Here is a 16,097-nt window from a genome sequence, read left to right as displayed (position 1 = left end):
TCTTTGTATTTTAAATGGAACATTTAATACATTTACATTTAATGGAAGTACTGATTTTTTTTGAGGTAAATATACCATCATTTGTATTTTGTCTTTCTTACCTGATCTGTTTTTAATATTCTTTTAAATTTATTTCAAATGTATTCTTTATCACTTCTTTTTTCCCTCACCCACATCTTTTATAAAAATATTGAATTCAATCCTAAATTGTAAATACCTTATCAAACTATTCTCTTGAAAAATATAATTTCTATAATTCACACTCATTCTATAAATAACTATGTCAACAATATGTATATATCACTATTTCAACAATGTGGTATTTGATTATGTAGTTTCAAAACGTGAGAGGAAGTATTCCCAGAAAATTGAAATGTATTTGGTTTTTTTATAACAAAAATACTTTTAATGCTAGTGACTACAATTCACAATGAAATTATAATAGATTTGAATTTGTGTCCCCCCCAAAATGCAACCTGCATAAGAAAGAAATTATAAAATGTATTTGAATTACAAAAGTTTTTCAATAAATACAATTGCCTATTTAATGGGTTAAAAGCCTTCTCCTTATAGCTCAGAAAGCAGAAGATGTGTTAGATGAAAATCTTTTACCCAAGGCTAAAGTTGTATTGTCAAAAAGCTAATCTCAAACTAGGAAACTTAGACCTATCAAAATGAAACTAAGTAGTAAGTATGACAATTTTCAATGTCATTGATTTATTTTTAATTAAAGCAAGTAGCAAAACTTTGTCCTTAGGTTTATGAGCGTTCAATCAATCATGTCTTTTGCATACATCTATTAGATTGAATGTGTTGTTCAATTCTTCTTTAATTGAAGTTCTTTCTATTCTGTTATTAAGAGATGTTTATTAAATTCTTCCACCATGGTTACAGATGTCTCTGTTTTTCCTAGTTTTGCCAGATTGGTTTATATATTTGGAAACTGTGTTATTATGGTGACTAACATAATATAATAAAAAATATTATCATAAAAATAAAAAATAAAAAAATGTATACAAATTTGTACTTGTTATTTATATCTGATACAGAGCCTTTGTCTCTGTAAAAGTATACTCTTTCTCTCTAGGACTGCTTTTGTGTCTTAATGTTTATATTGTCTGTTAATAATATAGCTATGTTTGCTTTCTTGTGATAAGTATTTATAGTTTTTTATTAAGCGTTCTGAAAGAAGTTAATGGTGCCTGTAGGGTCTCAGTAATTTTCTCATAATGATCCTAAACCACAAGAAAAGCAAAACAATTTCTTTATTAATTGCTTGTGTCCAAACAACTTAGCACCTGTTGGGAAATGCATAACTTTTGTGGGAGCATAAATTTTCAATTAATTTGGACAAATATCTAGAAGCATGATTGCTGGAGCATATGGTAAGACTATACTTAACTTTGTAAGAAACTGCCAAACCATCTTCAAACTGGCTATAGTGTTTTGCATTCCCACCAGCAGTGAATCAGAGTTTCCATTGATTTACATCCCTGGTGTCATTTGTTGTTTTCAGTGTTTTGGATTTTAGCCATTCTTATAGGTGTGTAATGGTATCTCATTTTAAAATTTTTTTTCATTTTTTTATTATGTTATGTTAGTCACCATACAGTACTTCATTAGTTCCCAATGTAGTGCTCCATGATTCATCATTTGCACACAACACCCAGCACTCCTTGCAATACATGCCCTCCTTAATACCCATCACTGGGCTAACCCATCCCCCAACCCCCTTCCCTCTGAAACCCTCAGTTTGTTTCCCAGAGTCAATAGTCTCTCATGGTTTGTCTCCCCCTCTGATTTCCCCCTTCATTTTTTCCTTCGTTTTTCTAATGTCCTCCATGCTATTCCTTATGTTCCACATATAAGTGAAACCATATGATAGTTGTTTTTCTTTGCTTAACTTATTTCACTTAGCATAATCGCCTCCAGTTCCATCCATGTCAATGCAAATGGTGGGTATTCATCCTTTCTGATGACTGAGTAATAGTCCATTGTATATATGGACCACATCTTTATCTGTTAGTCTGCTGAAGGGCATCTCAGCTCCTTCCACAGTTTAGCTATTGTGGACGTTGTAGCTGTGAACATTGGGGTGCATGTGCCCCTTCTTTTCACTACATCTGTATCTTTGGGGTAAATACCCAGTAGTGCAATTGCTGGGTCATAGGGTAGCTCTATTTTTAACTCATTGTTTTAATCTACAATTCCCTGATGACATATATGTAGAACATCTTTTCAATGCTTATGTGCCATCTTTATGACTTCTTTGTTAAGGTATCTGTTCTGATAATTTGCCCATATTATAGTTGGATTATTTGTTTTCTAATTGTCAAGTTTTAAGTGTTCCTTATATTTTGAATAACAGTTCTTTATCAAATATGTCTTCTGCAAATATTTTCTTCTAGTCTGTTTCTTGTTTTTTATTCTCTTAATAGTATCTTTCACAGATCAGAAGTTTTGTTGCTATTGTTGTTGTTGTTTTTAAATGAAATCTAACATCAATCTTTTTCAAGGAATGTGCTTTTGGTTGTACCTAAAAAGTCAGTGGTTCATCACTTACATGAAACACCCAGTGCTCATCATAACAAGTGCCCTTAGATGGGTGATAGATATTCAGGAGGACACTTATTATGATGAGCACTGGGTGTTACATATAAGTGATGAATCACTAAATTCTACTTCTGAAACCAATCTTACACTTTATGTTAACTAACTAAATAAGTAATCACCAGTTTGCATTCCCACCAACAGTGTAAAAGAGTTCCCCATTCTCTCTATCCTAACCAACACCCGTTGCTTCCTGTGTTGTTCATTTTAGCCATTCTGACAGGTATGAGGTGATATCTCATTGTAGTTTTGATTTGTATTTCCCTGATGATGAGTGATGTTGAGCATCTTTCATATGTCTTTTGGCCATCTGGATGCCTTTGGAAATATATCTATTCATGTCTTCACACATTTTTTTACCTGGGTTATTTATTTTTGGGGACTTGAGTTTTATAAGTTCTTTATATTTTTTGGAAACTAACATTTTCTCACATGTCATTTGCAAATAACTTCTCCCATTCCGTAGGTAGCCTTTTACTTTTGTTGATTAAGTCTTTCATCCATTTTGAAATTGTTTTTGTGAATGGTGTAAGAAAGTGGTCCAGTTTCATTCTTTTGTATGTTGCTGTCCAGTTTTCCTAACACCATTTGTTAAAGAAACTGTCTTTTTCCTGGATATTGTTTCCTGCTTTATTGAAGATTAGTAGACCATATGGTTGTGGGTCATTTCTGGGTTTCTATTCTGTTCCATTGATCTATGTTTCTATTTTTGTGCCAGTCCATAATGTCTTGATGATTACAGCTTTGTAATACAGCTTGAGGTCTGGAATTGTGATGCCTTCAGCTTTCCTTGTCTTTTTCAAGATTGCTTTAGCTATTTGGGGTTTTTGTGGTTCTGTACAAATTTTAGGATTATTTGTTCTAGCTCTGTGAAAAATGCTGGTGGTATTTTGATAGGGATTGCAATAAATGCATAGATTTAGGTAATATTTTTAGGTAATATTTTTGGTATATTTTTATATTTTAGGTAATATTTTTAACAAGATTTGTTCTTCCAATCAATGAGCATGGAATGCTTTTCCATTTATTTTTGTCCTTCGATTTCTTTCACCAGTGTTTTACAGTTTTCAGATACAGGTCTTTTACCTCTTTGGTTATGTTTATTCCTAGGTAACTTACTGGTTTTGGTGCAATTGTAAATGGGATTGATTCCTTAACTTCTCTTTCTGCTTCTTCATTATTGATGTATAGAAATGCAATGGATTTCTCTATGTTGATTTTGTATCTTGTGACTTTACTGAATTCATGTATCAGGTCTAGCAGTTTTTTAGTGGAGTCTTTCAGATTTTCTACATAGAATATCATGTCATCTGCAAATAAAGAAGGCTTGACTTGTTCCTTGCTGATTTGGACACCTTTTATTTCTTTTTGTTGGCTGATCACCGTGGCTAGGACTTCCAGTATTATGTTAAATAACAATGGTGGACATCCCTGTCTTGTTCCTGACCATAGAACAAAGTTTTTTCCCATTCAGGATGACATTAGCTGTGGATTTTACATATATGGTCTTTCTTATGTTGAAGTATGTTCCCTCTTTACCCTACCCTGTTGAGGGTTTTTGTTTTGTTTCGTTTTTTTACCATGAATGGATGTTGTATTTTGTCAAATGCTTTTCCTGCAACTATTGAGAGGATCATATGGTTCTTATAATTTCTTTTGTTTATGTGATGTGTCACATTGATAGATTTGTGAACATTGAACCACCCTTGCAACCCAAGAATAAATCCCACGTGATCGCAGTGAATGCTTCTTTTAATATACTGTTGGATTTGGTTTGCTAGTATTTTATTGAGTTTTTTTTTTATTTTGAAGCCCCTCTTTTTAAAACATTTTTTACTTAAAATCAATTTAGGTAACATATACTGTATTATTAGTTTCAGGGGTAGAATTTGGTGGTTCAACAGTTGCATATAACTAACCCAGTGCTCACTACATAAGTGCCCTCATTAATGCCCATCACCCAATTACCCCATTTTCCCACCCATTTTTGCATCCATGCTCATCAGGGACATTGGTCTGTAGTTCTCTTTTTTAGTGGAGTCTGTATCTGGTTTTGGTATCAAGGTAATGCTGGCCTCATAGACTGGGTTTGGAAGTTTTCCTTCATTTTCTATTTTTTGGAATAGTTTGAGAAAAATACGTACTAACTCTTCTTTAAAACTTTGGTAGAATTCGCCTACGAAGTCATCTGCCCCTGGACTTTTGTTTGTTGGGAGTTTTCTGATTAATGATTCAATTTCTTTGGTGGTTATAGGCATGTTCACATTTTCTCTTTCTTCCTTTCAGTTTTGGTAGTTTATATGTTTCTAGGAATCTATCCATTTCTTCTAGGTCATCCAATTTGTTGGCTTACGGTTTTTGTAATAGTCTCTTGCAATTGTTTGTATTTCTGTGGTGTTGGTTGTTATTTCTCCTCTCCAATTTGTGATTTTATTTATGTGGGTCCTTTCTCTTTTCTTTTTGATAAGACTGGCTAGAGGTTTATCAATTTCATTAATTTTGTCAAAGAACCAGCTCCTGGTTTCATTGATCTGTTCTATTGTGTTTTGTTGTTGTTGTTGTTGTTGTTGTTGTTGTTCCTATATCATTTATTTCTGCTCTAATCTTTATTATTTCCATCTGCTGACTTTAGGCTTCATTTGTTCTTTTTCCAGCTTCTTTGGGTGTAAGGTTAGGTTGCATATTTGAAATTTTTCTTGGTTCTTGAGGTAGGCCTGTATTGCTATATACCTCCCTCTCAGGACCACTTTTGCTACATCCCAAGGATTTTGGACTGTTGTGTTTTGATTTTCAGTTTTCTCCATGTATTTTTTAAATTTATTCTTTGATTTCTTGGCTGACCCACTCATTAATTAGTAGCATGTTGTTTAACCTCCATGTATTAGTGCTCTTTCCAAATTTTTTCTTTGGTTGATTTCTAGTTTCACGGCGTTGAGGTCAGAGAAGGTACATGTTAAGATTTCAATCTTTTTTATTTGTTGAGGCTTGATTTGTGACCTAATGTGTGTTCTATTCTGGAGAATGTCCCATGTGTACTTGAAAAGAATGAACATTCTACTGTTTTAGAATGGAATGTTCTGACTATATCTGTTAAGTCCATCTGGTCCAATGTTTCATGCAAAGCCATTGTTTCCTTGTTGATTTTCTTCTTAGGTGATCTGTCCATTGATGTAAGTGGGGTGTTAAAATCCCTTACTACTATTGTATTATTATCAATGAGTTCCTTTATGTTTGTTATTAATCGTTCTATATATTTTGGTACTTCCATGTTAGGTGCATATATATTTACAATTGTTAGATCTGCATTTTGGATTGTCCCTTTTACTATGGTGTCATGTCCTTCTTTATCTCTTGTTACACACTTTGTTTTAAAGTCTAGTTTGTCTGATACAAGTATTGCTACTCCAACTTTCTTTTGACATCCATTTGCATGATAAATATGTCTCAATCCCCTCCCTTTCAATCTGCGGGTGTCTTTAGTTCTAAAATGAGTCTCTTGTAGGCAGCATATAGATGGATCTTCTTTTTTTAACCATTCTGATATCCTATGTCTTTTGATTGGAGCATTTAGCCTATTTATATTCATTGTAATAATTGATAGATATGCATTTGTTGCCGTTTATTGCTTGTTTTGTCATTTTTCTGTAGATTTTCTCTGATCCTTTCTTGTCTTTGTCACTCTTGGTCTTTTCTTTCCATTCAGATTCCCCTTTAATATATTTTGCAGGGATGGTTTAGTGGTAATGAACTCCTTTAGATTTTGTTTTTCTGGGAAACTCTTTACCACTCCTCCTATTCTGAATGATAGCTTAGCTGGATAGAGTATTCTTGGCTGCAGATTTTTCCCATTTAGCATGTTGAGTATATCATTTCACTCCCTTCTCACTTGCCAGGTTTCTGCTGGGAGATCTGCAACTAGCCTTATGGGCCTTCCCTTGCAAGTAAGAGACATTTTTGTCTCACTGCTTTTAAGATTTTTTTCTTTATCACTATGTTTTGCAAATTTAAATACAACATGTCTTGATATTGACCTGTTTTTGTTGATTTTGTTGGGAGTTCTCTGTGCCTCCTGGATCTGGATGTCTATTTCCTTCCCAGATTAGGGTAGTTTTCAGCTATGATTTCCTCAAATAAATTTTCTGCCCTCTTTGTTCTCTCTTCTTCTTGATTCCTATAATATGACTGTTTTTACATTTTCTGAGGTAGTGAGTTTCCTAAGACTATTCTTGTGTTCCAGAATTCTTTTTCTCTTTTGTTCAGTTTCATTATTTTCAATTATTTTGTCTTCTATTGTCTATAATTCATTCCTCTGCTTCTCCAGCCATTGTTCATTGCATCGAGCCTGTTTCCAATCTGGTTTATTGTGTTCTTTGTCTTTGATTGATTCTCTTTTAACTATTTCATTTCTGTGATAGGGATCTCACTGATGTCTTCAGTTCTTTTCTCAAGCCTAGTGAGTATGCTCATGATTGTTGCTTTAAATTCTTCATCAGACATGTTACTCATATCTTTTTCACTTAGATCTCTGGCCATGGCCTTACCTTGTTCTTTCATTTCAGATGAATTCCTCCATCTTGGCATTTAAGTCTCTGCATTCTTTTCCATGTTAGAAAAGCCAGTTATGTCTCCTGCCTCTGAGAATAATGGCTTTATGAAGAAGAGATCAGTGTCCAGTGCCTTACACTTCATGGAGTGTCTCTGGTATGTGCTGTGTGCACTTTGCTGTTGTGTTTTAGATGCTCTTTCAGGCCAGTGTCTGAAGAGGGTCTCCCTGCCTACTGTGGGCAGTGTTTTTTCCTTGGCCTGAATGTGATGTTTTAACTCCGTGTACTTGATCTGCTTGTGAAATGAAACCTGTAGTAATAGTTTACTACTAGAACTGAGGCTCTGCAAAACTCGGGGTGGGAGACCTGTGGGTACAGTTTTGTGCTGGTCCTCTGGGGGAAGTTCCCCCCACACTGGGACTGAGGCTAGCTTAACTGAGTAGGATAGTCCCGCCAGAGTGCAGGGAGCACAGGGGCTTGTGTGAGTAATCAAGTAGCAGGTGTTGGTGTAGCACTGCTTCCTGCAGGTGGCTCTGTTATTATGCTGAGGGGTGGGCTCCTTTGTCCCTGGAGTGGTGTCTACGTGAATGTTGACTCTCAGGGAAGCACTCCAAGAAGAACAAAGGGTCTCTCTTCTGTGTGACCCATGCATTTTTTCAGATCAGTGTTTTCAAGCTGTCTGCCTCTGGGTTTTTCCCTGCCTTTTATCTAGGAGCAGCACAGTGGCCTCTGGGCTTTATCCCAGTCAAGACAGCTGACCTTTAATACTCCAGGCTTTAAGCCCCACTGGTTGAAAGAACTCACAAGAATCAGCCCCTCTTGCTGCACCTGGGTGCATCTGCCTTCAGCTCAGTTCATGATCTCAGGGTCCTGATATCGAGCCCTGCATTGGACTTCCTGCATCTGGCTCCCTGCTTGGTGGGGAGCCTGCTTCTCCCTCTCCCTCTGCTGCTCCCCCGGCTTGTGCTCTCTCTCTCTGTCAAATAAATAAATAAAATCTTTTAAAAAAATTCAGCCCCTCTTGTTTTCCAAGTCAATGGCTTTATGGAAATATTCTCCTATGTGTTCCCCTGTGTGCTCCTCTCTCACCATTCTCCATGACCACTGCCTCCTTCCCTTTGCAGCCCCTCTGATCCATTTCTCCCCTAAACCATGTCTTCACACTTCCTACCTTCTTTAATGTGGCCTCTTTTCTCCCTTTAGTTGTAGAGATTTTTCTGTCAGTGTTCAGGTAGATTTCTGGAGTGTTTGTGATAATTTGATAGTTATCTATTTGTATTTGTGGGATTAAACAAGCCTAGGATCCTCCTACTCTGCTGCCATCTCCCAAAACCTTCATTAATTGATTTTTAATATTGAACCAGTATTGAATACCTGGAATAAATCTCACATGGTCATGGTGTATAATTATTTTAGATTATTGCATTCAAATTACTAATATTCTATTGAGGACTTCAGTGTCTTACTCATGAAAGAGATCGATCTGTAGGTCTCCTTTCTTGTAATGTGTTTGTCTAGTCCTGGCATTATAATAATACAGTTTAAATCCACTGTGGTCTGAAAAGATACTTCATAGGATTTCTATTCTTTTTTTATTGAAGTATAATGAACATACGGTGTTATTTTATTTTCTCATGTACAACATAATGATTCAACAGTTCTATACATTACTCAGTCCTCATCACCATAAGTGAACTCTTAATCCTCTTTATCCATAAGATATACCTTAACAAATTTAAAAGAATCAAAAATAAAAATATATGATTTCTCTTCTTTTAGATTTGTTGGGGATATTTTAAGTCCCAGAATATGGCATATCTTGGTGAATATTCCATGTGAGCTTGAGAAGAGATGAAGCAATTTATAAATGTCAGTTAGATTTAGTTGACTGATGGTGCTCATGAGTTCAACTACTTCCTTATGGATTTTCAGCTGCCAGATATGTCAATTACTGATAGATGGTGTTGAAGGCTACAAGTATAATAATAGATTTCTCTGCTTCTCCTTGCAGTTCTATCAGGTTTTGCCTCCTGTATTTTGTTGCTCTATTGTTAGATGCATACTCATTAAGGATTATTGTATTTTCTTGGATATTGACCCCTTTATTATTATGTAGTGTTCTATTTATCTCTGATAATTTTCCTTGCTCTGAAGTCTGATTTGTCTCAAATCAATATAACGTTTCCAGCTTTACTTTGATTACTGTTAGGATGCTATGTCTTTCTTTATTCTCTTATTGTTAGTCTATCTTATCTTTAAAGTGAGTTTCTTATAGACAACATATAGTTGGGTTAGTTTTTTTATTAATTCTGACAGTCTGTATTTTAATTTATGTGCTTAGACCATTCACATTTAAAATGACTATTTATATATTTGGTTTAATATTGACAGTATTTGTAACTATTTTCTTTTTAATCCCTAGTATGTTTTTTTTTTCCATCCATCATTCTTTTCCTACCTTCTCTGGCTTTAAATATATATTTAATATGATTCCATACCCTCTCCTTTCTTAGCATGTCAATTATATTTCTTTAAAAAAATTTAGTGGCTGTCTTAAATTTGCAATATATATTTACAAATTAATCTATCCACTTTCAAATAACACTATACCACTTCATCTGTAGTACAGGTATCTGATAACAGTGTATTCACAATTTCTTCCTCTTGTCCCTCATAACATTGCTGTCATTCATTTTACTTACCTGCAAGCTACAATCAGTGAATACATTGTTTCCATTATTATTTTGAACAAATTTTTATCTATCAATTAAGAGTAAGAAAAATAAAGTATTTTATTTTTTACCTTAGTTTATTCCTCTCTAATGCCATTCCTCCCTTTATATAGATCTGGATTTCCGATCTGTATTGCATTCCTTCTCTCTAAAGAACTTCTTTCAATATTTTCTTGAAATGCAGTTTTCTTGGCAACAAATATCCTCAGTTTATTTTTAATATGAGGAAGTTATTGTGTCTCTTTCAATTTTGAGGGATGACTTTTCTGGATGCAGAATTCTAAATTGGTAGATTTTTTCCTTTAACACTTTAAATATTTCTCTCCATTTTCTTGTTACTTGCATGGTTTGATAAGAAGTATGGTGTAATTCTTATCCTTGTTCCTCTATAGCTAAGATGTTTTTGTTTTCCTCTGGAGTCTTTAAGATTTTCTCTTTGTCTTTGATTTTCTACTTTGAATGTAGTATAATTAGATGTAGGTTTTTTGGTATTTATCACTTTTGATGTTCTCTGAACTTCTATGATCTGCGGTTTGGTGCTGTCATTCATTTTGGAAAACTCTCAGCCATTATTACTTCAAATATTCTGTTCTACTGTTTCTTCTCCTGATATTCCCATTTGTGTGTTATAACTTCTGTAATTGTCCCAAAGATCTTAGATATTCTATTCCTTTTTTCCATTTATTTTTCTTTCCTTGTCAATTTGGAAAGTGGTTAATGACATATCTTTAACTTCACCGATTTTTTCCTTGACTATGTCCAATCTGCTGATGAGAACATCAAAGACATCCTTAATTTCTGTTGCAATGCTTTTGATTTCTAAAATTTTGATTTTTTCTTAGATATTCCAGATATCTGCTTACTTTACCCATCTATGCTTACATGTTGTCTATTTTCTTCATGAGAGCTCTTAGCATATGAGTCATAATAGTTTTAAATACTCAGTATAGTTATTCCTAAATCTTTGCCATACCTGACTTGACTTATACTTGATCTCTATCTCTTCAGACTTTTTTACTGTTAGCATGCCTTGCATTTATTGTCACTGTTGAAATGTAGGTGTGATGTATTGGGTAAAAGGAAGTGAGGTATATAGGACTCTGGTGTGAAACTTCATGTTTATCTTGCTAGAAGTAAGGTTTTGTTTTCTGTTTGCTGTAGCTGAAGGTGTCAGCTGCTAAAATTTCCTATATTGTTGTGGGTTTTTTTGTCTCCCCTGATACCTTTGGGTTTCCTTTCAGACTCATTCTTGGGGTCTGAGGCTTGATTTTCTTTTAGCTATAATCTATTATTATTATATAGAAGCCCTAATAATGTGGTGATAGGGTGTCAGGATGGGAGGGACATGCTATAAGCATCTGATTAGGGTTCAGTCTTTTAGTAAGTCAGTGCCTCCTAGTCCCTTCATAAGTGTTTCCATGTCTCTCCTATTTATTTGGGAAGGTAGGAAGGTTAAAAGGGGATGAAATTTTGTATCTGCTTACACCATTTGAATATTTTCCTTCCTCAAAGTTTATTAGGTTCTAATAAATTGTAAAATAGTTTTCTTTGAGGGCAAACTTTTGTTAAGGAGAACATGTTTAAAAGTAGCTACTTTCTTCTCCTCCTGTTGGAATTGGGTGGGAATTTTTCTTTGATCTTCACCCTGAGAACCTGGTTGGGTTTCTAGAGGTAAAACTCATGGTAATGTGGGGGTACCACTAAGATTCAAGCTAATACACCCTCAACTTTGAGCAATAAGCCTGCGTAAAATTTCTTATTGTTATAGTAGTCTATTTTGATCCAGTAACAACTTTAATTGCACCAAAAACTCTACACTTTTAGTCCCAGTCCAACTTTACATTATTGAAGTGAGAATTTACTTCGTTTTATATTGTATATCCCTTAACCAATTTTTATGGTTATAGTTAGTCTTAATACTTTTTTCAAAGCTTTAATTTTTATGCTAGAATTAAAATTGATTTATGGCTTGTCCTTACAGTATCACATATATTGTAATTGTGTATATATTTATCTGTGAGTTGTATACTTTCATATGCTTTTGCACTGATGCTTAGCATCCTTTCATTTCACTTGAAAAACTGCATTTATTACTTCTTCTAAGGCAGGTCTAGTGGTGACAAAATTCTTCAATTTTTGTTTGTCTGAGAAAGTTCATCTCCCCTCAGTTTTAAACAACAGTTTTGCCAGGTATAATAATATATTTGATGGGCAGTTTTTCTTTTCTTTTAGTACTTTGAATATATCACCTCATTCTGTCCTAGGGTGCAATATTTCTGATTAGAAATTCACTGATAGTCTTTTTTTTTAGTTTCAGGTTTTTATTTAAATTCCAATTAATTAATATACAGTGTAATATTAGTTTTAGGTGTAGAATTTAGTGATTCATCACATATCTACAACACCCAGTGTTCATCACAAGCAGTGCTCTCCTTAATACTCACCACCCATTTAAACCATCCCCTCCCACCTCCCCTCCAGCAATCCTCAGTTTGTTCTCTACAGTTAAGAGTCTGTTTTATGATTTGCTTCTCTCTTTAATCTACTGATTGTCTTATGGGGGTTCCCTTGTATGTACTTTCTTGCTACTTTCTAAAATCTGTCTTTTTCATTTTATCAATTTAATTTTAGTATGTCTTAATATAGACTTTTTAAAATTCAATCTATTTGGAACCTTTGGGGAGCTATAAATTTGGATATCCATTTCCTTCTCCAGATTGGGAAGTTTTTAGCCATTATTTCTTTAAATGTGCTTTCTGTCCTTTTTCTCTTCTTCTATTTGTTTAACTGATGTTATTCCATAAGTCCTATAGATTTTCTTCACTCTTTTTCATCTTTTTTCTTTTTGTTGTTTGGGTAATTTCAAATTACCTGTTTTTGAGTGCACTGATTTTTTTCTTCTGCTTAATTGAGTCTGCTGTTGAAGCTCTCTGATATATTTTTCAGTACAGTTATTGGGTTTTTCAGCTCCAGAATTTCTGTTTGGTTCTTCTTTTATATGATTTCTATCTCTTGTTGACTTCTCATTTTGTTTATGTATTGTTTTTCTGATTTTATTTAGTTGTCTATTTGTGTTCTCTTATAGCTCATTTGAGCTTCTTTGAAATGATTATTTTGATTTTTTTGTCATGAGGTTTGTAAACCTCCATTTCTTTTGCTTTGTTTACGGTACTTTGTTTTGTTCCTTTGGTGGTATCATGTTTCCTTGATTCTTCATGATTCTTACAGCCTTGAATTGATTCCTGTGAATTTGAAGTAGTCGCCTCTTACCATCTTTACATACTGGCTTCATCAGGAAAGCTCTTCACCAGTCACCCTGGTCAGAGATTCTGGGTGGCTGGCTGCTGAGTTCTGTGGGAACCTGGTATCTGTGTCCATGGAGGTCAGCCAGTTGCTGGAGTCCATTGATGTGGGCCTATCACCTGGGTCCTCAGGAATAAGGCTGAATCCTGGGTCTGTGCAGAAGGAGACTAGATCCTGGGTCCATGGGGTCTAGGCTGGGTCTGAATTATATTGGGGCAGGCCTGGAGACTTGGTACATGTGTGCTAGCCTGGAACCTAGGTCCAGCATAGAGTCTGGGGTCCACAGGAATGGACCTGGATAATAGCTCTATGGATACTAGCCTGGAGTCTGATTCCATGGAGACTATCCTTGAGCCTGGTTTCTCAGGGTGGGCCTGGCATCTGGGTCTATGAAGGCTGACCTGGCACCAGGGTCTACAGGTCAGACCTAAAGCTGGTGTCTGTGGGGTGAGTTTCAAGACTGGGTACAAAACTGTGGGACAGTATCATGAATCTTAAGGAGCCAAATTGGCACCAGGCACCACCAGATAGTCCATGGGTCTGTCTAGTGCTTGGGTCTGCAGGGGAAGTCCTGGAGCCTGGATCCATTGGGGCAGTCTGGCACATGGGTCTGCAGGAACTGTCTTGGTAGTGGGATAGACCTAGAAAGAATCTGTAGAGGCTGCTTTGGCACCAGGGTCCACTGCACTTGGCTTTTCACCTGAGTCACAGGGGTGGTCCTGGATCCTGATGTCTAGGTCCATGGAAGCAGACCCAGAGTCTGGGTCTATGAGTGCCAGCTTGGCACCAACTTCCAATAGAGACTAGATCAATAGTGCCTGCCTAGAGCTGTGTCAGTGGAGACCAACTTGGTACCAGGGATCACTTGGGTGAGCCTGGAGTCCAGGTCTGCAGAGGCAGACCTAGAGCTTGAATCTGCTGAAGTTGGCCTGGTACTGGGATCTTTGGAGGTGGGCCTGGAGCCTGGATCCACAGGGGCCAAGTTGGTACCAGGTCGCACTTTAGCAGGTCTGGTGCCAGGGACTGTAGTGAAGTCAAACACTCACTTCATTTTCTTTCCCCCCAGGAGAGCTCTTGAATAAAGAGGGATCTCTCTTGACATAGTACTGCATAGGCTTGGGGAAAGGGTGACATGGGTTAAGTGAAACTGTCTGGCCTCCCCTCTTTAGTGTGTCTTTTCTTATTTTTGTGCTTTATCCAGGTGCTGTAATCTCTCACCTAGATTTCAGAACTCATATGAAGGTATTTATGTGTGGTTGGTTATCAAATCATTGTTTCTGTGAATGGACAAGGTCTGGAACCTTCTATTCTGCTATCTAACTGACATTACTTTCTAGTATTTATTTTTTATTCTTAGAATTTCCATCTCTGTGTTTACATTGCCCATCTGTTCTTGCATATTCTCTACTTTTTCTATTAGAGTCCTTTGTATATTAATCATAGTTGTTTTAAATTCCTAGTCTGATAATTCCAACATCCCTGCCATCTCTGAGTCTGGTTCTGATGCTTTTTGTCTCTTTAAACTATTTTTTTTAAACCTTTTGCTGTGCCTTATAATTTTTTTTTTGTAAGTCAGACATGATATACTGGGAAAAGGAACCCCAGTAAATAGGTCTTTAATGATGTGGTAGTAAGGTGTGAGGGCGGGGGAAGTGTTTTATAGTCTTATTATTACATCTCACTCTATTTGTGAGCCTAAGTCCCTGCACTGTCACCTTCACCAATGCTTCTCATTTGCCCCCCATGTCTGTGGCACTAGATGTCTAGAGTGGCCTGGAGTTGGATATTTCCATCTCCTGAGGTGGAAGGCCAGAGAGATTGGAGTTGGGTATTTACCATCACTCAAGTTGGTTAGGCTCTAAGTTGGTTAGGCTCCAGCAGGTTTGGCTCTGGTAAAATAGATTTTCTTGAAGCCAGGCCTTTTAAGGAAGAATAGACTGCTCTGGTATATTTCGAAATGGTTACTTTTCTTCTCCTCTTTTGAAAACAGGAGTGGATTTTCCCCGTATTCACTGTGAGAACCTGGAAGAGCTCCCTGAAGCAAAACTCACAAAAGTATGGGAGATCCGCTATGACTGGGCACCCTCCTGGGGATTTTTTTTTTTTTTAATCTCTCACAGTTATCCACACTAAGCCTCCAACAGTTCATCAATTGCAGTTCAAATTTTCTTACTCCAGTACTGGTTCCCACAGAAGTTTCTGATCACAATTTCTGTTCTGTTAAGCTCTGATTCTCTGTATCTGCCTGTCAGTCTCTCCAGTTTTGGAGACAGCAGATTACCCTGTGACTTCACTTCTATGAAAAACCTAAAAAGAATTGATTTTTTAGTTTGTTAAGCTTTTTACTTGTTGAATGGAGTAACAACTTCTAGACTCCTTACATGCCAAAGCAGAAATCGAGTTTCCTTTCTTTTTAACTTTCTACTTTCCCTACATTTTGTAGACTTCTCTTCTTTCTTGCATTCTTTTGGATTGATAATTTTTTTCATCTTTCCATTTTTTCAACCATTTTTAAGAATTTAAACTTTTTCTTAAAATATGTGTACCATAATAAAATTGAATAGTAAATTCAAATGTGTTTAATAATTAGGTATATTTATGAAATAATATTTTCACACATGCATTCAGAAAAAGTACTGTCTATATGTCTGTGCTTTAACCACATAGTCACTGCTACTGTACTGTGGTCATGTTCTCATTACGTTATAAAACTGAGAGGAAAGACTGCTGTATAGTTTCAATATATAGGGTTTTTTTTAAATATGTAATTTTTTAAGTGAATTAAAAATATCTCTTGTAGTTCAGAAGTTGAAAGAGATGCCAGAACAAGAATATTCAAGAACAACTAATACTGAAAATATCTCTAACATTTCTAAATGACTTGCTGTGAAATATAACATGGGATATT

General features: G+C 35.7%; 1 protein-coding gene across 1 annotated transcript in view; it reads left to right on the top strand.

Moving 5' to 3' along the window:
* CCDC7 (coiled-coil domain containing 7) overlaps nucleotides 1-15,595 on the top strand; it is a 245,984-nt gene extending 230,389 nt beyond the window's left edge. Inside the window, exon 26 of the mRNA XM_057304764.1 lies at nucleotides 15,180-15,595. Coding sequence (XP_057160747.1) covers nucleotides 15,180-15,322 — 143 coding nt within the window. The 3' untranslated portion in view covers nucleotides 15,323-15,595. The remainder of the gene's footprint in view (nucleotides 1-15,179) is intronic.
* Nucleotides 15,596-16,097: the final 502 nt, after the last annotated feature.

The sequence above is a fragment of the Ursus arctos genome, unplaced genomic scaffold (genome assembly GCF_023065955.2).
Source record: "Ursus arctos isolate Adak ecotype North America unplaced genomic scaffold, UrsArc2.0 scaffold_30, whole genome shotgun sequence".
Lineage (NCBI taxonomy): Eukaryota > Metazoa > Chordata > Mammalia > Carnivora > Ursidae > Ursus > Ursus arctos.
Note: the sequence above shows the minus strand (reverse complement) of the source record. Positions and strands in the feature narration are given on the sequence as shown.